Source organism: Onychomys torridus, chromosome 4 (genome assembly GCF_903995425.1).
Source record: "Onychomys torridus chromosome 4, mOncTor1.1, whole genome shotgun sequence".
Taxonomy (NCBI): Eukaryota; Metazoa; Chordata; class Mammalia; order Rodentia; family Cricetidae; genus Onychomys; species Onychomys torridus.
In genome coordinates, this window is record NC_050446.1 from 104,191,014 (window position 1) to 104,215,263 (window position 24,250).

The 24,250-nt window shown below is 45.1% G+C and overlaps 1 protein-coding gene across 2 annotated transcripts in view; it reads left to right on the forward strand.

The window, feature by feature from the left end:
• The window catches only part of Stk35 (serine/threonine kinase 35), a 31,534-nt gene extending 19,953 nt beyond the window's left edge, over nucleotides 1–11,581 (forward strand). The window contains exon 3 of one of the 2 annotated variants that reach the window (XM_036184965.1): nucleotides 7,186–11,581. In XM_036184965.1, the coding sequence (XP_036040858.1) occupies nucleotides 7,186–7,262 (77 nt within the window). In that variant the 3' untranslated portion in view covers nucleotides 7,263–11,581. The remainder of the gene's footprint in view (nucleotides 1–7,185) is intronic. The other variant, XM_036184964.1, reaches the window with a different exon arrangement.
• Nucleotides 11,582–24,250: the final 12,669 nt, after the last annotated feature.

Sequence of the window (24,250 nt, forward strand, 5' to 3'; positions counted from 1 at the left end):
TTCCCTGCCATCTCAGCCACACACATTGTTCTGTTTACCTGTGCCTACCTCCAGAGCCCTGGGCAGTTCCTCTTGGCATTCATGGGCTACCTCTGGTTAGTTTTTGCCTACATAAGTCAGGCTCCTGGCTTTCATTGGATATTGTGTCATGGATGCATCTCAGAATCTGAATAGTGAGATAGTCTACCAGAAAACTGTAGATGGAGTACACTGTGAGCATTTGAGGCCTTTCAGGGATTTAGACCCCATGCTGCATTCCTGAGAGTAGAAGAGCCTTGGATTAAAAATCCCTTCTCTGTTGTCAAGTTCCTCATTGAGCAGTTGGGGAACAAGTGAAGTCTCTAAGGGAAAAAACTGCAGTACCGGAAGCCAGGCCTCTCCTCTCCCACCATGTAGAGATGGAGTTCTTCCTGCTGCGTCTGACTAGGTCTCCACCTGGGAATCTGCCTAAGACTTACCTGTGCTCTTACAGCCCAGAGGTATCGTGCTTTTCAGAGAAGCCATGAGACCAGATTCCTCTGCACAAAGTGGGTGCGTGGGATGTAGAAGATGGGAGTGCGAGGCTCCTGGGTACTAGTGGATGCTGCTTGTTTCCTTTGAGAGCTGCCATCTGTCCACAGCCACCCCTTCTGACACTGTGAATTAGGAGTGTGGGGTCTGAGTCCTCTTGCACTGCCAGAACTCCATTATTACCTCCTGAGCTGCTTGCCACCTTTGGAGAGTAAAGCCATTTTAACAAACTAATTACTATTTGTTACTAAATAATTACAAATAATTATTTGCCACCTTAGAGATAGATAGTTGCCAGGTTCTCACTCTGCTCTTGACATGAGCCATGTACTATGCGTGATGTAGACTCAAGGGACATAGTCTGGAGCCAGCTGCCTCAGCTTTGTCACACCTGGGTTTCAGGCGCGCTCTCAACATGAGCATTGTGTGGTATCTGCTTTCCCTTTGAGGGAATTTCTCCTGCTGAGAAGTTGGGAAGAAAAGGTGGAGCCCGGAGCCTCTTGCTATAACCAGGAGACTGTCTACATGTCAGAAAAATTCATGGTCTCCATATGCGTCATTTCTCCTGGCCAGCTCTGATGGTGAGAGAGCTGAGGAATGGTTCAGCTTGGTCCCAAAGTAGCCCAGGCGTCAGGGTTGGGCACAGTCCCAGCTCTGTCCCTCACCAGATGACAGAGCGTGGAGAAGTGGTCCAACCTTCATAGGTATGAGTGGACTTTCTTTCTCCGTGTGCTGGCTGCTCAGATGCTCGCTGTGAGTGTGTGTAAGTACTGGGCAGTGGGCAGTAGGCTAGGAGCTTAGTCACAGAAGTTCTTTTTTTTTATTTTTTATTTTTCGAGACAGGGTTTCTCTGTGCAGCTTTGGCTGTCCTTGAACTCACAGAGATCCACCTGCCTCTGCCTCCCGAGTGCTGGGATTAAAGGCGTGCGCCACCACCGCCCGGCACAGAAGTTCTTATAACCATATTTTCCCCTTAAAATGCTGTCCTGTTGGATGTACCTGAGAAGTTCATAAGTTAGTTTTGTGTTGCCATGCATACTAATCTGAGAGTGTCTCAGTCATTCGGTCTATGAGCTCATTGTAGCATGCAGCACCATGTGGTATGTGACAGCCCTAAGAGAATCAGCAGACTAGTCTAATGATAGTGAGGTTGAGGCCGGCACTGTGGGGAGTAGAGGCTGTCAGGCCGGGCAGCTCACCACATAGCAGGGGCCTTGCAAAGACTGTTCTTTGGACGTGCCTTGTGGGAGGAGGTCCAGAGGGGGACCTGGGAGGCTAGGTGACAGCTAGATGAGGAAGGAAGCAGAAGGGTGGGTGCTGAAGCCTAAGACGAAGGAGGCTCTCACCTTCAGAGAAGGCTCACTAGAGACCAAGTTGTAAATTTGCTCTAACAAAATGACCGCTGAGACACTGGACAATATGGTAGATACCTGTAGTCCCAGTAAGTACTTAAGAGGCTAAGGTGAGAGGCTTGTCTTTAGGACCATGTGGCAGATTTATGCCCTCTGAACAGAGCTCAGGGCTACTGTCCACCCCTGTTCATTCTCTCATCCCGTATAGAAGATAGAAGATATTCTTGAATTGAGCCTTGAGAAGTGAATTCCAGGCTAGTCATGATGACTCGGGCTTGTAATCCCAGCACTCAGGGAGGCTAAGGTGGGCGGATTGCCTTGACTTAGAGACCTTAGTCTAAGCCAGAATGAGATCCTGTTTCAATAAAACAAAGTTAAGTTCTAGGTCTGATGCCCTCAGCCAAAATGACCATTGGACAGTATGGTAGTTGGAGTGTCCACTCTGCCAGCCGAGTAGTGAATGGGTGAGTGTGAGTGAACCAGATGGACTGCTGGCAGCTTACTGGAGTTCCCACTCATCCCAGCACACCTCAGAGTGTAAAATGCACTATCTGCATTTCCAAAAAAAAAACTGGGAGGGAGGGAGGGAGGGAGGCAAGGATCATGATTGTGACTAGGAAGTGGAAGCTGGCAAGAGCCCACCAAGGCTCTAATGTTCATCATCTAACAAGTGATAGGCTGGCTGCTCTGACTCCAAACCAGATCGTCTTTACTGCTCTTGTTGAGGTAGTAAAAAATGCCTCCTCCATCCTCCTGTAAGCATGTGCTGGGGCCTCCCTGGAAAAGTGTGCCTGGCTGTCTTATGTTCCACCTGCTCATCTACTGAAAACACAGGCAGAAAGCAACAGGGAAAAGCTGCGTGAGGCTGGAATGGCTGCCAAGTCATCAGGGAGTATGAGAAGCCAGGTTGAAAACTGGGAAGAAGCCCTCAAGCAGACCTTTGGAGGAATCTTTAATTCCTATTGCTAGTAGGGGAGCAAAAGCATCTAGTGAAACAGTAGGCCTCAGAGATCTGAGTTTTCTTTCCAGAGTTCATGCTCCTCACGAGTAGACTTCAGGTCTGGTTCATTTTGATGCATGCTGTTTTTGTTTGTTTTTGATTTTTGAATTGAAAACATTTTTTTCCCATTTAATATATTCTGGTCATGGTTTCCCCTTTTCCAGCTTCTCCCAGATCCTCCCCATCTCTTCACTTACTGAACTCCACTCATTTTTTCTTTCTCTCTTTAGGAAACAGACAAATTAAAACAAACAAACAAACCATAATTTAATCCAAAACAAACAAACAAAAAAAAGGAGAAATTCATACATACAGAGAGAGACACTCAACACGTAAAACACATAAAAACATAAAATCAGAAACTATAATGTGCAAAAGACCAGTAAGGTAAACAGAAAAAAAAATCTCCAAAAATACCATTGAATTTGTTTTGTGTTGGCCATCTACTGCTGGGCATGGGAAGCAGGGGGTGCCTTTAGGTGTAGTTTATATACTCGAACTCCATTGGAGAAAACTAGGTTTCCTTTGGGAAGCCTTTGTCAATTGAAGATAGCATCTTGGTTAGGGATGGAAGCTCTGTCAGGTTCCCCATGTCAGTGCTGGGCCCTATCTAGCTTGGACTTGTGCATGCTAACACAGTCTCTGTGAGTTCATATGTGCATGAGTTCTGTTGTGTCTGGAAGGCCTTGTTCCTCTGGCTTTCCACCTCCTTGTCCACAAAGAATGAGATCTCACATTGTCTGTGCACAGCCCAATTGTAGGTTCCCATCTACTGTAAGAGAATGCTTCTCTGATGGCTGAGCAAGACACCAATCTATAGGCATAGCAGAAAGTTGTTAGGAGTCATTTTATTGCTGTGTTTCTTTAGCAGAAAAATTTGGTATTTGGTTTTCCTCTAGGCCTATGACCTGCTTGTCTAGTCTCAGGTTCTTGGCCACCCAAGCAGTGTCAGAAATGGGTTCCATCTCATGGAGTGGGTCTTTAATCCGTTCAGATAGTGGTTGGTTATTCCCACTGTGTTTGTTCCAATGGCAGGCAGTTTACCATGATAAATCACAGGGTTTGTAGCTGGGTTTGCAGTTCCCTTTCTCCTCCGGTAGCATGCAGAGTACCTTCCAGTATCATGAACACTTGTCAGTAGGGGTGAAGGCTCTGCTTAGGTACCAGGTTGGCTTCCCTGTGTTCAAGGAGATATGTAAGTGTTGTTTTCAGCAATAGGGCTGTACCATCAGTTTGTAGAAAGCAACCAATATCCTGAGTTGTTGAGGGCTTTCCATGGGGCCCTTTTAACCCATTCCTGGCACCGGAAGTTTTGCTTGGTGGAGAAAACTGCATAGGGAGGGCATTTCTCCTCCATTATTTGACTCCATTTAGATTTCTTTCTTATATGTATATATTATAAGATGCTTCTACAGTGCTCAGTTTCCATATGACCCCCTCCAGTGGTCCTCAGTGTTAGTTGTTCCTCCCCATATTCCCTTCTGTATTCCTCTCTTCCCTCTCCTCCTCCCTCAGTTTAATCCTCCCATTCCACCCCTCTCCCCCAATCTGTCCATAACTATATATTCTATTTCTCCTTCCTTGGGATATGCTTCCCTTACTCTACACCTAACCTCTTTGCAGAGTACGTGCTTTTATGTAGAGATGTTGGGTGTGGTTCATTTTGGTGCATTCTGGTTTTTGTGTATAAGTTTTGTTTTTGTTTGTTTGTTTGTTTTTAATAGTTAAATGTAAGGAAAAAAGGTGATTCTTGGTTTTGGTCCTAAGCCAAAGGTCCACATCTAAGGATGACCCTTCTTGTTGGCTTTCTTTTAAGGCAACAAAGGGCATCATGTATCCAGAAGCCTGTGTGTCTGTCTGTCTGTCTGTCTGTCTTTGTATTTCTGTATGTGTGTAGGCTTTCCCTCTTTTTTTTCTTTTTTTTTTTAAGATTTACTCACTTTATTTCGTGTGTATGACTGTTTTACCTGCATGTATATATGTGCATCATGTGCATGCCTAGTTTCCATGGGGGTCAGATAGGATCCTATGAAACTGGAATTCTAGTTGCTTGTGAGCTGCCATGTGGGTACATACAGGTACTCAAATCCAGGTCCTCTGGAAGAGCAACCAATGTTCTTAACCACTAAATCACCTCTTCAGCTCCTAGGATCTCCCTCTTTTTTGTGTTTTTGTTTTTGTTTTTCGAGACGGGGTTTCTCTGTGTAGCTTTGCGCCTTTCCTGGATCTCGCTCGGTAGACCAGGCTGGCCTCGAACTCACAAAGATCTGCCTGCCTCTGCCTCCCGAGTGCTGAGATTAAAGGCATGCGCCACCACCTCCCGACTAGGATCTCCCTCTTAAAAGGCCATGAGAGCTTAATCATGGGATCCCACCCAAATGACTTATGTAATCCTAATTACCTCCCAAAGGCCGCATCCATCCAAACACCCCAAGTTTTCACCTATTACCTTGTAAGGACTTTAACCTTCATCCTGAGCTATAGAGACAAACCATAATACTGCTTTCTACCACACAGCTTTATAACTATCATTAACAGGCTTCCCACTGATGCACAAATGCCACCCATCTCTCATTCTTCACTATAACATTTATTTAGTCTATAGTTTTGGGGATTGGAAGTAATTTCCCATAATTGAACATCTTATTTGTGAATTCTTTCCCATGTTTAGAGTTAGAGATATAGCTAGGTTTCTAGAAGGGAGCTGTCAGGCTCGAGCAGACCTGAGTTCTGAACGCATCTTTCCCAGCTGCTTCCCGTCCTCTGACAGTGTGGGAGATGCCTTTCCCGTGGTGCCTACAATTGCTTGTGATAGCTGAATGACTGAAGGTACAATCAGAGTCTAGCTGGAGACACGGGCACAGGAGATGGGCACACACATTGGATATGTCAGAAGCTTCTGTAGGCCCTATACTTTATACTCATTCTACTCAGAGCCCAAAAGAGATAGAAGACTTTAGAGGAAGAGACAGAGGCAGACAGGCCCACTCTGGTGTCACTTTTGTGAATGAGCTAGGTCACCTGTAAGACCTGAGTCTATGGGGCCAGTGTCGTCTGGCTGTACTGACCACAGCTCCAGTGGAGAGGGTACACACTAGGCTGGAACCAGGGCATACTTGTCAAGCTGCAGACAATGAGCTCGGTGTGTCCATGGAGCAAGGGAGCCAGTGAAGGGTTGCAAGCATACAGGGCTTGTTTGGGCCAGTCATAGGGTGAAACTGTGCACCTTGAAAACTTTAGAACATCGCTGCCCAGATGACCTGCCTTGCCTAAGACAAAGCTATACTTAGCTATGTGATTAAGTGGCTCAGAATATGGAGCTGACCCAAGACTAATCTCTATTGGCTTATATGTGCTAGGTTTCCTTGAAGGGCAGCTTCTTGTCTTATTCCCGAGGCCTGGCACCAAAGTAATTCCCAAATAGCAGTCAGTGATCACAGGACCAGGCATTCTTCTAAGTAATACAACGACACAAATGATGTTTCAGGCAATAGCAGACAAATTTATGGGGTGGTCCCATAAATACTGTCATTTTCAAGCGGCTCTACATTTCTTTTATCATTAAGCTATGCATAACTGAATTTATGTAATCTTCCAAACAGCTTATGTCATAGGTGTAGATTATGAGAGCAAAGAACACAGGGCTTGAATCTGCACACAGCAGCTGAGAGCCTGTTTACTAAGACTGCTTTGTCTCCAGAACGCCCAGTCTTAGCCCTAGTAGATGATGCTGTGGCCAGAGTGGGCCTATCGCCTGGTGCTGGGAAACCTTCTGAGTCCAACTGACCTAGGAGGAGAGGGTAAATGTGGTCTCTTGAAAACTTGCTGGCTAACTTAGTGTAGGTTCTCAGATGCTGAGTACTGTTTTCCCATTTGTAAAGGACAGCGAAATCTTACAAGGGTTGCTGTGAGGCTTATGCCAGTAGTTATGGATGAGAGTGGAGAAGAAAGGCCAAACAGAACCAAGATCATCAGGGTCTGTTGGGAACTTCTCTCTGGAATAGGTCCTGTAGAGTACAGGGAAGCTGGAGTGGAAAGAAGGTAAAGGATTTGGGATCAGATTGCTGATGGAACCAGCATGCCTAAGTTCCCTCTTTCGGGGTCTGCCCTTAGTCATTATGACCTCAAACACATCAGTTTCCTTACCCAAGAAATGAGTGTGTCTTTACAGATGGCAAGGTAGTTAGTGGCTCAGCTTACTCCACATCAAGTACTTAGAAAACCCAGCTCACACAGCTTCAGGGTCAGTTTGGTTTGGGTGCTGGCCCTGTACCCTCACCCACTGATCCAGTGTCCACTCTTTGCCTACCTTCTGTTTTCCAGGTCGATCCTTCGGGACCCACAGTCTCATCGTGTCTCGGACAGGATGGCAGAGGGCACAGGTGGTGGCGATCTCCTGACAGCTGGACCTCCCACAATGTGAAGCTTTTGCTTTGGTTTCCCACGCTACCCTTTTCTTTTTCCTTTGTTATAATAATAATTATTATTTTAAACATTAAACCATCAAGACTTCTGAAGAGCAGAAGGCTACACTCTGGACAGGCACCTTTGTATTGTTTGAGTTTTTGTTTTGTTTTTAAGAACATTGAATGTGGGCAAAGCTTATGCATATATTCAATGTTAATCCGTTAATTTCTTAAGTTAGGAGACAATTTTAGTTGTATCTTTCATGTTCTGTTTTCTTTCTTACACGTCTTTCAGTTTTGCTCTAGCATCCCACTTCCCAAAGAAGTTCTATCTATCCCGAGTTTTGGTGTTTCTCCTGGAAAGGGATACGAAGACACAAGGAAGCAGCCTCTGAGTTCCCTCCCTACCAGACGTGGGAGCTCTTGGACTCACTCCTTGGATGGGCTTGTTGGTCATGGCCAGCCCGCAGGCCTCAGATAGGATCAGAGATGAAGAAACTCTCAGAAGAGGGAGACCAGGGTTTGGCCAGAAGGACTCTAAAGAAGACCTAAACCATGGGTTTGGTTCTCTTTAAGTTCTTAGGAGCCTCAGGCCACACCAGGACTCACTGTAGTTGGAATTGCTTCCTTCTGCCCTTTCCAACCAGGGTCCCTGAGGAAGTAGACCAAGAGTGATCATCCCATCACTTGGGGATAATGAGACCCCACCCGCACCCCACTTGCACAAGCCTATCTTCTATTAGGACTGTTGTGCCAACCCTCATCAGACTTGGTCTTCCTTGGCCTCTTGCTACTGCTATGAGGCCAATACCTTTTTCTCTGGATTTTGCCTCCTGGATTATCTTCCCAGTGTGCTGCAAGTCCAGCCTGTCATAGAGACTACCTAGCCCCGGTTTTGACCATTGCAGAGTACCCTCAACTGGCTGCTGCCATCATTTCCTCATAGTGAAAGGTGTGCCCTGTGTACCAGGATCCATGGTGTCACTCACCACTGGGTGATACTGTCAAGCGCCATCTCTGTTACCCCCAGGGACTTCATGTTAGGTGATCAACCTCTTTGTAACTGTTGTCTGATGAGAAAAGAAAGGATCTGCCTTGAATAGGGAGGTATGAGGCAGACAGGGATGCCCATTTGGCTACTAGAGGGCCCATATAGCAGCTAGCCATCTTAAAGCATCCCCAGTCTAGATCCCTGTGACTCTGCTGTCTGTTTGCATAGCCTTTCACTCTTAACTCCCCTGCAGTGTTCTTACAACCTCCTAAGGGGAGATACCTTCCCTCCAGCTGCTTCATGGACCCTGTCATTCTCTCTGGTGCATCCCTTGACTTGGATGCACCTTTGGTTGCTCCAAAACTTTTCCAGATTGTTCACCTTGTTCTGGCCACGTGGGATGGGGTCTCTGGACAAGGAAGGAAGGAAGGTATCTATCTGTTCATTCTTGTTTATCTTCCTAAACTAGCGTAGGATGGATAGGGAAGTGAGAGGCCAAGGAGAGCTTTTCTTCCAGCAGCTGTCCCTTGGTCCTGTAGTGTGGGGAAGGCCATCACAACACTGAACCCTGCTCAGCTCTGTCCACTTGCATTTTCCAGCCTTCTCTCAGGCAACTCAGCACCACCAAAGTTTCTTCCCCTTCTTGGCCAGAGGTCAGCTGCTGTTCTTGTGGGTACGTGGCTGCAGGTGGTAATGTAGGCCCTTACCTTGTGCTGTTCTGTGATAGCATCTTGTCTTCTTGAGTGACATTTTAAGCAGCCTCCTGAGCATAATCAGAGTAGCACCTGGGAGGGTGGGAGCAGCAGCATCCCCTAATTGCAAAGTACATTCCATTTCTGTTCCATGCCCCTCCCTTCCCCTAGGTACTGCTGTCTCTTTGTGCCTGAGCAGATGGGAAAGGCAGTCTCTGAGCTCAGACCCCACACTTCCTGCTGTAGTCCTGCTCTGGGTTCCTAGCAAATCACTAGTCTACCTACCTTTCTCTTTCTCTTCCCCATCTCTTAGCTCTCTACAATCAAGAATTTGGTTACAGTGCTTTCCCACCGTACTTTTCTTGGTGTCAAAGTAGCCCCCATAGGTTGCAGGTGGGTAGCCTGGTAAGGGGTAGCCTGCTTCCCTGCACCTTATCTTCCATGCTCCCAGCTGGTTCTGGCCTGATGATTGCACCTCTATCTCTGGCTCAGATGAGAGCCAGGTCTTGAGCCCCAAGTGCCTGTTCCTGTTATTTGTTGTTGTTGTTTTTTTCTGTTTGTCCCCCCCCCCCCCCTTGCAGTCTATGCTGTCACCTACCAGCCAGATGGAAGCTGGCCCGGTGACCTGCTTGCTGTACTCTGGCTAGTGAGTCAGCCTCTGGTGGGCTCTAGTCTTCTCCAAGCCTGGCTCCCTGGCTCTCTGTCTCTTAGGGATCAGCATCCTTGTCCTCTGTTATTTCCCCTTCTGCCTCTGTATGGGGTGCAGGCCTGCCAGTAGCTCTGTGGGGCATCGTCTCAGGTGCCTCCAGGTTTGTTAGATCTGTCCACATTCTAGAAGTTTGCAGAACTTGGAACATTTGTCCCTTTTTTGGGGTGTGAGGATTGCCTGTTGGGAGATTGTTCTGGCCTGAGTACTCTGCACTCAGAGCTCAGCTCCCTGTGAGTGAAGGACAGATCATAGTGCCTTATTTCCATTGTCCTCCTCTGTCCAGACTGCCTGAAGCAGGTGGCTGTCTTCACTGTGTCCATGTCACTTGTACTCACACTCTCCCACCTGTATATAGCCACAGGGGACGGAAAACTCTGAGCCCCACCCACTTTCTGTGGGCCGTAGCCAGACACACCTCCCTCTTGCCTCTGTGGCCCTTCCAGCAGTTCCCGACCAGGACCAAACGCTGCTGCCCACGTATGCACACTGCCTCTGTCCTTCCTCTTCATACCTCTAGCCGGAAGACACTGACTGCACCAACTGAACTGGCTCCAGCTAACCCCCTCTGGTCAGAGGAGACGAAGGGTCAGGCTTTAGCCTCACCTAGCTCCAGGGCGTTGGGGCGGGGAGTAGGAACTCCAGTCCCACCTTGTAGGTTTGCCCTTGGGCTGCCTGAGGGATGTCTTAATGTTTACTTACAGAAATACCCTGTTTACAGCTGGAGGAAAAGCACGCCCACTCTAGGTGAAGATCTGACTCTGGATAGGGCCTGGCCTCCTGTGGCACTGCCAGTGGTGACTGCAGTGGTAGGTGAGGCAGAAGCCTGGAGTGAGCCCAGAGCCCCTCGACTCACTTCCTAACCCTGTGGTGCTAAGACCACTCCTGCCCTCCTCATAGCCTTCTTGCCCCAACCTCCGTCATTCCTTCCTCCAAGATTTCAGCTCGTTAGCATATCACTATTTTAGAAAACCAGTGTTTGCAGCAATAAGGTTATATTGTTTTTGTGTGAATCTTTTTCCAAGAACAGAAAAAGGACATTGTGGGAATCTTTATGCTATTAGCTGTTTACTGTGTTAGAAGACAGCATAAAAGGATGGATTGTATGGGGGTTTTAACCTGTAGGTGTCTTTTGCAAACTTGGGAAGAGCAAGAGTCTAACTGCGATCCTCCAAGGAGGGCACGCTACTGCCCTGCCTTATTCCGTTGTCCCTCCCAACCCTGCTCACCTCACTGTGAGCTCTCCCCACCTCTCTCTTGCTCCTTTGCCCCGCCTTCCACATCTGGGGGCACTAGGGGCTCAACTCTGGGTAGGTCTTTGGGTTATCCCGACCCTTGACTGGGTTCTTTCTCCTCATCTGGCAGCTCCAGACAGCTGCTGGGAGTCTACTTCAGAATTGGCCAAGCTTGGTTATTCGGCTCTCCAGGCAGCAGACTGTGGAAGCTGATGCCTCTGCCCTGGCTGATTCTGATTTGTCATACAGCCTTCAGGTCAGCATAGGGTTGACTTTGAGGGAAAGGAGCCGCCTGGAAACACGCTCTGGGAGGGGAGCCCAGTAAGTATTCCATAGCATTGGCTGATGTCAGCATCCACAGCCATCACCGAGGGACGCGTCTACTGCCATTGGTTGCCTAGGGGCCTCCAGGATTGAGGAGAGTACCAGGAGTGAGCCTTTCGGTTGTGGGTTTTGTGTGGGTTTTTGTTGTTGTTGTTGTTTTTGTTTTTTTAAATCCAGATGAGATCATAGGAAGAAGGAAACCTACTTAGGGTTTTGTTTTTGCTTTTGTTTTTAAATTGCATCCCAAAGGCTACTTACCATCAAAACCGGAGGATATTTCAGTTATTCTTAATGCTCATGTGGGTCAGACTTGGTTTTGAGGGAGATTTAAAGCCAGGCACAAGGTTAGTTTCAATACTAGTTAATCTAATTTTCTTTTTTTTTCTTTTTTTTTTTTTTTTTTTTTTTTGCACAGAAGCTGGTAATATAGGACCTATGTGTGAACAACTTTATATGAATATTTTTTGTACTTGGCTTACTTGGGTTGGTATGATACATTATATTTAAGTTCTTTGAACACTGTGGATCCCCCTATTGTGTATGAATGACTGAAGCTTTGTAAATTAAGGGACGTTTGTGTGAATAAAGTTATTTGATGGGGTCTAAAAGCCATATGCTATTTGCAAATGAGTGTTTTGTGATTTCGTTGCTGCCGCTTTGGATGAGTGGAAAGGTACAGCATTGTTATTGGGGTTAGGGTTAGAGCCCTGTGGCACTTTGGGCAAGCTAGACTTGCTGACCTGCCCTTGACAGACAATTAAAGTAATAATGAAAAGCTTGCCAGCTGGGACAAATAAGAGCCTTGATGCACCTCTGTCTTCCCATGTGATGTGGAAGTGTGGTGCGGAAGTACTGATGGCTGCCTTCAGAGCAAGCAAAGACAAAACAAGAACTTGACACTGGGCCAGCATGGCGTTCGTCCTCAACACTGTAGTTCCTTTCCCTTAAGAGCAGCTTTGGGCTTCTAGTGGGGTCTGGAAAGCTGAGCTGGCACTGTACAGCACTGTTGAGGCTCACCTGTCTAATAAAGATTAATGTTGGACATACAGCCTACCATTGTGGGTCTTTCCCAAGGAGATCTGTGCGTCCCGGAAGAAACAACAACAAAAGGAAAGAATCAGGATGCCGGGATACGTGTTAGAGGAAAAGACTTCCGATACAAACTTGGACGGTGCAAACTCCATTCCAGACTCTGGATGTAGGGACAAAGCAAAGGAGTCTTCTCTCCTTGAGCCTGGTAGTGAGTTGGCACTTGGAGATAACCAACAAGCTTAGTGGGCTATGTTTGTGTTTCTGTGTGTGTGTGTGTCCTAAGATTTATTTTTATTTTATGTATGTGAGTGTTAAGATTGTTTTTAAAGAGGCATGCACCACTAGACCTTGTTTTTGTCTAACTTTCCAAGAGGCTATATTATTTGTAAACTTCCAATAAATGCATTTTTGCCATATCCCCTCGTACTTAGTTGAGTAGGTGTGAAATGTAGACGCCTACTCCAGTGTACAGTGAAAGGGAGGAGGATAGCCAGGGGTTTCTTTAGAGTCTGACTCACCTGGCAAGATTAAAGGGGTGCAGATCGGCCTGCTGTTTACTAGCCCTTCAACCTCAGGTCACCTCTCTGACTTCACTTTCTCACCCACAAAGTAGTAAAGAACCATGTAATAGGATGACTAAAAGGACTGAGAAAGCCTTTTTCACAGGAAAAACATGATGATGCCCTTTCTCTTCCATGAACAGTCTTTCTTTCCCAATCTTGTGTCCTTGACATTGGAGATGGGGCAGTATTTACAAAGGAAAGAGGAGGTTGTGGCAGGTGTTTGGGCATGGCTAACATGAAGCGTTAGACACCTGGAACAAAGTAGGAAAGCACTGTGCTCTGAGGACTAGAGGTGTGTCGTTTAGACCTTTTGGGGATAGATCTAAAATACCCCATGTCTTAGTTACTTATTTGGCACTTTGTTAAAATAACCCAAACAGAAGCAACTTAGCAGGGTGTGGTGGTGCACACCTTTCACCGCAGCACCAGGGAGACAGGCAGGTGGATCTCTGGGTTTGATCCAGCCTGATATGCATAACAAGTTCCAGGCTAGCCAGGGCTACATAGGGGATGGGGAGGAACCACTGAAGGGGGAAAGGCTATTCTGACTTAGTTTCAACTTGAATGGTTGAAAGTCAAAATGCAAGAGCTGGTTTTCTCCACTTAAATCCAGGATCACTAGTCCGCAGAGTCTTTCCACATCTGTTAACCAAGAAAATCCCTCCCAGGGGTGCACAGAATCCCTAGCAAGTCTACACTGACCCCAACTCTATCCCTTGTCAACTTGACACAACACTAAACTGTCAAATGCATTCAGTCCAACTTGAAAAGTCTCCAAAGTCTTTAAAGATCTTCTATGATTGTGTGTGTGTGTGTACGCATGTGGGGGTGCACACATGTACATAATGCCTGTCATGGCACACATAGAGCAGGTAAAGACCTACTAAGCCACCTCATAACACTTCCCCCCACATAGTCTTTTAACAATTTCAGTGCTTTAAAAGTCTAAAGACTTAAGTGACCAACTTAGAATGGCATAGAACAAATACTTTTCTCCCATAAGGGAAGAATCTGGGCATAACAGCAAATAGTCATGCCAAAGCAAGACCTAAACCCAGCCCAGCAAATACCGAACTCTGAAGCCTCTCTACCTATTGTCTAAGGCTGTGATAAAATTGGCTGATCTCCAAATATACGGGTAGCCACACCCCTTCAGCTCTGTGGCCTCTCCAATTGGTCCCAATTCATTTTTACAACTTGCCTTGGCTGTCATCCCACAATCCATCTCCAGTATCCTGGGGATCTTCATTGCTTCGCTTTTGCAATTGCACACAAATGGCCTCTCAGGACCTCTTTACAGGGATTCTGGCCCAGTTAGAGATTACCTGGCCTCAACTGCTCTCAGTGACTCCTTCAGTCTTGTGTTTTTCATGCCTTCAAAACCAGTTGACAATACTGCCACAGCTTGGTTTGGAGCCTCAGATGGGGACACCTTTACTATGGTCCCAGTGCAGCACAGGATTCTGTTAATGGCTCTTCTCTCTGACTATTACAGCATTTTGCTGTTACTCTTTACCCGAAACTTGAAGCTTGCTCACACACCTTTCCTCTGCCAAACCAATGAGTACATAGTCTTTACATTGGGCTTCCTTTAGCTTCTCAGGACATGGATAGAATGAAGCCAGACTCTTGGCCAAAATATCACATAAAAGGCACCTAGCCTAGTTCCAGATAGAGTCGCTTGTCCCCTCAGAACTCATGAGATGGGCCAATAACTGCATTTCTTGGGATTTTGGTCTTCCAAGCTCCCATCAGAACAGCCCATTTTGCTTTTAGTACTTAAGAACTTTCTAGTCCAAAGTCCTAGTTCTTCCACTTTCGTCCCATTAAACAGTCTCAAAGGCCTAAGAACCACCAGGTCAGTTTTGCCACAGCATTGGCCCAACTTGGTGCCAGTTTGTGTCTCAGTTTCTTTTCTGTTGCTTTGATAAAATACCCTGAGAAAAGAAACTTAAAGGAGGAAGTTCACAGAGTGAGAAGTCAGGCTGGCCAGAGATGGAAGCAAATGGTTACATCACATCCACAGTCAGGAGCAGAGACTGAATGCATACGTGCTAGTACTCAGCTGTTTCTCCACAGTCTAGGATCTTCTGCACAGAAGGGCCCCACCCACAATTAAGATGGGTCTTCCTACACCTACCAACATAAAATAATCCCTCACAGTTATTCCCAGAGGCTCATCTTCTAGGTGATCATAGATTCTGCCAATCACTGACTCTCACACCCAACAAAGTCATGCTCACATCAGAGGAAGGAGTTACCCAGAACCTCACTAATCCTGCCCCTCCCGTTCTATCTGCTCTTCAGCTTCAGCCTCGGCTTAGTGGTTTGATAAATATTTGCTTCCAGCCTACTCACGGCTGTTCAAGAGCTTCTGTCCCAGAGGAAGAAATTGGGAGAATATATAGGCACATTGGTCTGGCAGGCTGGGCCAGAGGGAGACAGAAATGAGGCTCTGGAACATCTTGGGGGCATGGAGGAGACAAAGTCTGGGTGACTGCCCTGTCCACCCTACTGCTTAGCCAGAGTCCCACTCCAGACCCTGCTTAGCCTGCAGTCTCAACGGCCTTAGGTCTCCCTTCTTGTCTTCCAACTTGAAGCCTTGAATGAGGTCTTCCTATCATATCCATGCCTGAGGTTCCAAAGGAGTTCCTATGTCATTGAGACCCATCGTGGTCAGTATCTACACAATTTCCTTCTAAGTCAACAGAGCAGGCCACATAGTAGTCCTTATTTCTCCTGCTTATTTCTTGAGCCTTGCCACCCAGCATCCTCTCTGTCTCTGCTTCCATGTAAGTCATCTTGGCTTTCCTGCTGGCCTTCAGCACATAGAACATTTCTACCCTGAGCATTTATACCATGGTTCCCTCTACCTGGAATACATTGGTATTCCTGCTTCATATAGGAGGTCTGTTCATGTCACCTAAGACCCTTCCTGACTTATTTAAAGAAACATGTCCCCGCCATCACTGACTCTTTAACATGCTTCATTTTTCTTAAAGTACATCACTACCACAGTTTACTATATAATGTACACATCTATAATTTATATACAAATGTATATGTCATCAAGATATAGCTATAAATGTGTATATGTGGAGCACAGTCCCAACTGATATTCCTACAACACAGCTTTTTGAGCTTAAGACTCAGATCATTGTGGAAGAAGGGGCAGAAAGATTGTAAGAGACAGAGAAGAAGGAGTTTGCTCTAATATTGTCTTGAAGGAATGTCAGAAGCCATGCCCACAAAGTCTCTTCAACACAACTGCCTAAACATGAACTGAACAAGGAGAACAGCAGACATGCTAACACTGATGCAAGAAAGCTCCTGGGACTTCAGCCCTACACAAGAACAGACAACCAAGGGATGCTGAGTGGAGTGAAGGGTATCCGCTCAGGACACCCCAAGACCGAGCTTCAGCACAAAGGAGATTCATTTGCCTCAGAGGGACAGAGAGCAGGGAGTAAGAGAAAGATGGGAGATAGAGGACCAGGGAGAGGGGGAGGGAACAAGGGAGGTGGGGCCGGGGTATTTGTCCTGGAGACAAAGGACTGCCTCTGGCTAGAGAGGAGACAGATGTGGCTCTTGGGAAAATGTGGCTTATAAAGGTCAAAGGAGAAACCCTGTGTTAGGATGAGGTGTTTAAGGTTGTTGTTTTTTTATACAGTGTACACCTGCATGCCAGAAGAGGACACCAGATCTCATTACAGATGGTTGTGAGCCACCATGTGGTTGCTAGGAATTGAACTCAGGACCTCAGGAAGAACAGCTCTTAACCCCTGAGCTATCTCTCCAGATCAGTGTGTTTAATTTTAATTGGACATGTAAATTATGGCAGCCTAAGGGGGCTTTTGATTGCTGGACTTCAATATTTCCATAGCAGCCTCGGGAGGAGGAAGTGGCCAAATAAGGGATAGACCTTGGGGGCTAGCTTTAGGAATGTAACCTAAAGGGCAGGGCTTAGCACACAAGATTTGCCCTGCTGGAGCTGGCTAGAGTCCCTTCTCGGGAGTGAGAGAAATAGTGGTCTTCAGGGAAGAGCACACCAATTGATTATCTAATACCAACGGTCATCCCTGAAAACACATATATGTAACATTATACAGACTGAGCAAGTTGTATTTGTGAATTTCAGAATTTATATGTATACATGCATTCATATATACATACGTGTGTATGTAACAACAGTGTATCAAAAAACAGGCCATGAATTTGAAAGAAAGCAAGGAGAGGTTTCTGGGAGGGTTTGAAGGGAGGAAATGACAGGGGAAATAATGTAATTATGTAATGTAATTATATTCTTTAAATAAAAAAATTTTAAAATATGTGTATGTCCTTAAAGAGTGCCTGGTAAGGTGCATAGTAAACAGTAGCCTGTAAGTGTTAAGTAGATGAATGAGAGAGACCCTGTGTAATCAGGGTCTATTTATTATTCCACAGTCTCAAGGAAAGAACTTGCTTGGGAGCCAGCAGGGCTGATTGTGGCGGTGGGGCAGGAACCGAGAGCGAGCCTGTGAGCCCTCACCTGTTCTCTGCCTGGCTTCAGTCCAGCCAGCCCCAGAGACATGGGGATGAAAGTTCTTAAGGACATTACCAGGTGTGAATAGTGATATTGCAATTTAATTTCTCTCATCTGGATCATGGATCAACAAACTTCCCAGAGCCAAACAGTAAATAGTTTAGGCTTCGTTGGCCATAGGCTCCGCTGGGGTGTTTCAACTCTACTGCAATGCACAACTGCCACTGAGAATGTGTACACAGATGAGTGGCCTTTCTTTATGAGCACTGAAATTTGAATTTCATATTTTCTCCACAGTGTCAGCTACTCTTACTTCAGCTGCTTAGAACCACACACCAGCCTTAATTCCAACAGGGAGGCAGAGCCAGGTGGATCCCTGTGTGTTTGAGGCCAGAGCCTGGTCTACAGAATAAGTCTCAGGCCAGCCAGGGCTACATAAGTGAAAACTGGTCTAAATAAATACATGAAATGAAATGAAGTGAAATGAAATGAAATGAAACAAATAAATAAATAAATAAATGCTTTTGTGATCAGAGTCTGTGATCTACATAATGAAGTGATCTGCATGAGATGGGGCCAGGTCAGTGATGTGTCGGGTTCACAGGAATGAGGATGGTGCCTGTGCCTGTTAAAAGTGGGGAGGATGATCCAAGCCCTGAGATCTGCTCCCTGCCCACCTGGTTCCGTGGCTACCGTTGTGAGTAGGGACAAGGGATGGCAGCCACTGTATCATTTCCTTCTGTGGGAGTGGCAAGTGCCATGACAGGAAACAACTTCAGTGGGGAAAGGGTTTGTCCTGTTATACTTGTCGGTTCATCGAGAGAAATCAGGACAGGAAGTTAAACACGGCTTGCTGGCTTGCTCATTGACTCCTACTTAGCTAACTTTCATATACTGCCTAGGAATGGTACTGCCTACAGTGGCCTAGGCCCTCTTAATTATCAAGACAATCCCCCCATATGGGAGACGCAATAATATTCAGTATTATTATTCAATAATAATAATCAAGACATACATAAAGGTTAATCTGATTTAGGCAGTCCCTCCATTGAGATGCTCTTCTTGGATGGCCCTAGGCTGTGTAAAGTTGACAAGCTAACTAGGGCACTTGCCATCTGACATGGCCATGTCTAGACATAAAGTGAGAAAAAGCAACTGGAAGAGAAGTCAAGAGTCCTGAATCTAAATCCATCAAGGCCTCCTGGCAACTGTGTGGGAAGTGATGGGCTCACTCTTCTTTGGGGCTGGTGGTGTGGTAGATTCAGAAACCAGGGAGTAGGTGTTTAGGTTACCACTCTTTGCTTCATAGTTTTGATATCTTGAGTATGTTATTCTCTGTCATGATTCTTCTAGAAAATGGCAGCAATTCCACTTTGTGATTTTTTTTCTGAGCATTAATGAGACAGTGAACATATAATTCATACTATAGGATTGGGCATGTGGTAATTAGTTACCCATACAGGGCCTCTATTGATAGTTATATTTTATATTTAATACATATGTACAATTCATTTTGGTCATGTCCATTCCCATTCCTTCCTTTCTGCTCTCCCCAGCCTCTTCAACTTATCTCCCATCACCCTCCCAAGTTCTTGTCTTTTTATTGTTGTGACCTACTAAGTCCAATTAGTGCTACCTGTATATATGTGGATGTGGGGTTATCCACTGGGGTATGGGCAACCCACCGATGGCCACTCCCTACTCCTGAAGAGAAAAATGACTCACTTTCCTTCTGCACCATCAGTTACCCCCATCCCTGCTTCCCACATAGGGGAGGGACATCAGGAGACTCTCTATCCTTCATTATATAATTTTTAACTATTTTGATCTTGCTAAATACAACTTGTTCAGATAAATACAGCTACTATGAGTTCATATAACATCCATGTCATGTCCAAAGGCCAGGCTTTCATAGTCCTCCTGTCCTCTGGCCCCCACATTTTTTTCCATCCCCACTTCTTCAGTGTCCTCTTGAGTCTCGGTTGGGTAGAGTGGTATAGACATTCCATATATGGCTGAACACTCACTTATTCCTAGATTTTTCAACATTGTAAGTCTCTATATTAATCACTATTCTCTATAATAAGTTTCTGACAAAGGTTGAGAACAACACAACTGTGGTGATATATTGTGTCCCCCAATATATTGTGCACCCTAATAAAACTTATCTGAGAGACCAGAGAAGCAGAAAGAAACCAGCCACATTCTTACCACTTGGAAATCCTCAGCCAAAGAGACCTACTTCCTGTATACCCACGCCTATATGCCTTTCTGTTCGGCATCTCACTTCCTCTCTTTGCCCAGTCTGTACAAACCTCTCAACCTCTATGGTTAGTGCTGGGATTAAAGGCGTGTGTCACCATGCTTGGCTGTGTTCCCCAGTGTGGCCTTGAATTCAGAGAGATCCAAATAGACCTCTGCCTCCTGAATGCTAGGATTAAAGGCATATGCTACCATTGCCTGATTTCTATGTTTAATATAGTGGCTAGCTTTTTCCTCTGATCCTCAGATAAGCTTTATTAGGGTGCACAATATATTGGGGGGACACTATATCGCCACACATAACTCTTTTTTTGTTGTTTTTTGTTTTTGTTTTTTTGTTTGTTTGTTTTTTTGAGACAGGGTTTCTCTGTGTAGCTTTGTGCCTTTCCTGGATCTCTCTCTCTGTAGACCAGGCTGGCCTCAAACTCACAAAGATCCACCTGGCTCTGCCTCCCAAGTGCTGGGATTAAAGGCGTGCTCGACCAACACCCGGCACCAAACATAACTCTATGGATGGAAACACAAATATTTAGAAGAGAGTTGGACAACATGACCATTTAGCAGGACATCAGTAGGTTCTTCCTTAGGGCCTATGTTTTCCCTAGCCATATATTTTGGCCATGTTTATGGTACCAGGTATGAGATTCCTCCTGGAAGCATGTGTCAAGTTTAATCAAGAGAGTAGTTGGTTGGGTCCACAAACTGTCTTGCCATTAATGTACCAGTGGACACACATCTTGCCTAGCTAGCAGGTAGTTACTCCAGCATTAGGATCCAGTGCTGTGGGATGTTCTGTATGTCAAATGTGTTGCTCTGATTGGTTAAAATAAATAAAGTGCTGATTGGCCAGTAGCCAGGCAGGAAGGATAGGGTAGGTGGGACAAGGAGGAGGAGAATTCTGGGAAGTGGAAGGCTTGGTAGGGAGATGCTGCCAGCCACCGCCATGACAAGAAAGATGTAAGTAAGCCACGAGCCACGTGGAAAAGTATAGATTAATAGAAATGGGTTAATTTAAGATAAAAGAAGTAGATAACAAGAAGCCTGCAACGGCCATACAGTTTATAAGTAATATAAGCGTCTGACTGATTATTTTATATGTAGGTTATGGGACTGCAGGGGCTTGGTGGCACCTGGAGAGAAGCTCTCCAACTACAATCCAGCACTGGTTAAAACCATTGATGTAGTTCTACCCTAGCATCTTGCATAGCACTTTCCATCACTGTAAAAACTAGGGACAGAGTTTGTTGGTCAGTCCATTGGACTTCTGTGTCCTGCATCCAAAGTGAGTAGGTCTTCACCAGCAGGATCTTAGCACCTAGGTATGCGGGGCAATTGAGCAATGGCAATAGCCTGTCTTGTTTTGGATGACTCAGAGACCTCCCTGACAAACACCTCATAGGGAGGTAACCTGGTCCTGATATTGAGAGTTTCACCTGTTTTCTGGAAGCAAAATTGTTCAAACTCTTTTTTTTTGTTGTTTGTTTTTTTGTTTGTTGGTTTGGTTTTTTTTTTGTTTGTTTTTTGAGACAGGGTTTCTCTGTAGCTTTGGAGCCTGTCCTGTCCTGGACTATCTCTGTAGACCAGGCTGGCCTCGAACTCACAGAGATCCATCTGCCTCTGCCTCCTGAGTGCTGGGATTACAGGCGTGCACCACCACTGCCCGGCTCAAACTCCTTTTTAAAATTATACTTAAATTAGCTTACAAACTAGTGGAGTTTTATCAAGCTTCTTCATACATTCTTAGTTTGGGTTAACCCAACCTCTACCCCTCAGCTTCCCCTCCCATATCTCCACTTAAACTCTTACTCCTTGTACTCCTACCCACTATTCTGTATCACATGTGTTCTGCTATCTCCTCTTTATATATATATATGTGTGTCGTTACACACACACACACACACACACACACACACACACACACACACTTATCTATCTTGGGTTGTAAGATCGTATATTTCCATGTAGCTTTTTCGAGCTCACTTCCATTTGGTCACCCCTTCCCCTGTCCCCTCGGTTCCCATCCCCATCACTCCATTACCTGCTGGAACCTTTCTACCCCATCTCTACTTTCATCTTCCCTATAATCCACTCTCCCCACCTTTTAAAGTATGCCCCCCCTCCACTGACCTGTCACTAATTTTCTGACATGTACTCCACACTAAAACACAAACATCGGAAGCTACCACCAACGTGTGAAAGGGAACATGCAACATTTGTCTTTCAGGGTCTGGGTGACATTACCAAGTAAAAATTCTTCCCAGTTCCATCCATTTAATTGCAAATTTCATTATTTCATTTTTCAAAAGCTGAGTAATAGTCCCTCATGTATATGGACCATATTTTCATGTTCCATCTGTCACCAATTCACATCAAGGTTGATGTAGTGTACTAACTATTGTGACTAGAATGGCAATGAACATGAATGTACAGGTATCGCTGTAGTAAAATAGAAATCCTTTGGGTACATACCCGGGAGTGGTATGGCTGGGTCATAGGGTGATTTCCTAGTTCTGAGAAGCCTCCAGACTGATTTCCAGAGTGCCTTTACTCGTTGAGACCCCTTCCCCACAGCCTTGCCTTTGGTGTCATTTCTCTCCCTGGTGGGGGCCATTCTGACTGAGGTGAGATAGAATCTTAGTATAATCATAGTCTGCATCTCCCTGATGGCTGCGGATGCTGAACACTCATTAAAAGTATACTAGCCATTGTATTTCTTCGTCTAAGATTTTTTCTGTTCAGTTTTGTGGCCCAGTTTTTAAGTTAAGTAGTTTGTTTTCTTAGTGTTTAGTTTTGTGAGTGCTTTGTATATTCCAGGCGCTAATCCTGTGTTACATGCATATCTGGCACAGATTTTCTCCCTCCCCTCAGGCTGCCTCTTCACTTGATTGGCTATTTCCTTTGCTGTACAGGGCTTTTAGTTTCATGAAACCTCATTTGTCAATTGTTGATCTTATTTCCTGAGGTATCAGAGTTCTATTTAAAAAGTCCTTTCCTATGCCTAGAATTGAAGTTGCCCCCTACGTTTATCAGTAGCAGGTTCAGGGTATTAGGCCTTATGTTGAGGTCCTTCATTCATCTGGAGTTGAGTTTTTGTATAGGGTGAGAGGTAAGTAGTATTTAGTTTCAATTTTCTGCGTGTTGATACACAGGTTTCCCAGCACCATGACCACAGGCAACTTAAAGGAAAAAAGTTTATTTTGGCTTATGATCCCAGAGGGTTAGAGTCCATAGTGGTGGAGGAGATATTGTGGCAGAGAGCTGAAGGAAGAAGCTAAGAGGTCCACATCTCAACAGCATAGGCGAAGCAGAGAACGTGAACTGGAAGTGAGGCATGGCTGTAAACCCTCAAAGCCTGGCCCCAGGAACATGCTTCCTTCAGCAAATGCACCCCCCTCCATAAGCCACCCCAAACAGTACCACCAACTGAGAGCCAAGTGTTCGGATACATGAGCCTATGTGTGGCATTTCTCATTCAAACCACATCTTTATTTTATGGAACTGGAAAATCTAAAATAAATGGGCAAATTACTAGAAGCATACAACTTACCAAAATTAAGCCAAGATGAGATAAACAGATCCACAGCCAGCAATGGGAGTGATGCAGTAATATCTCAAAAACAAACAAACAAAACAGTCGGACCAGACGGAGTCTCTGCAGAATCCCTCCAGAACTTCAAAGAAGAGTTAACACCACCACTACTCTAATTAGTCCATGAAATAAAAAAGGAAGACGGGCTTCCAGGCTTTTTCTTTTTTCTTTTTCTTTTTTTTAAATGAAGCCAGTATTACTCTGGCTGACAAAGGAAAACTGACAAAGGAAAAAAAAAAAAAACAAAAAAGAAAGAAAGAAAATTTACAAATTTCTTGATAGCAAAGACTCTCAGTAAAATACTAGCAAACCTAATTTATGCTCATACAAAAAAGTTCATCTACCATGATTTAGCTTCACAGAGATTTAGGAAAGGGTCAACACACATAAAGCCATTCAACAGTGTGTTGTTGAACTGCCAAGAGTTTATTTACTCACCATAGTTTTTAATGCTGTTGACATCTAGCTTTATTCCATGGTGGGAATACAGAACGTTATTTCAGTTTTTATGGATCTGTTCAGACTTCTTTTGTGTCATAATATGTGAGCAATTTTGAAGAAACTTCTGTATACTGCTGAGAAGAAGGTGTGTTCTTTAGAGTTTGTGCAGCATGTTCTGAAGATCTCCATTTGACATGTGGCTTCTTTTCTGCCAATGTCTCTCTGCTTAGTTTTTGTCCAGCTGACCTGGCTATTGGCAATATTAAAATTCTCCAACCATCACTGTGTTGAGATTCATCTGTGTTTTTACACCTTGTAGTTTTGTACACCTTTTATGTTTGGTGTGTACATGTTTAGAACTATAATATCCTCTTAGAGCCTGTTCCTTCCATGAGTATGAAATGCCCCACTTTATCTCTTTTGACTGGTTTTGGTTTGAAAGCTATTTTGTCAGACATTAGAATAGCTACACCTGTTTGTTTTATAGTTTCATTTACTAGGAATATTTTCCTAACTTTTTACCCTAAGGTGTTGCCTACCATTGATGGTGAGGTGTTTTTCTTGGAGGCATCAAAAAGATGGATTATGTTCTCCTTTTAAAGTTTAATTTTATTTAATGTTGTCT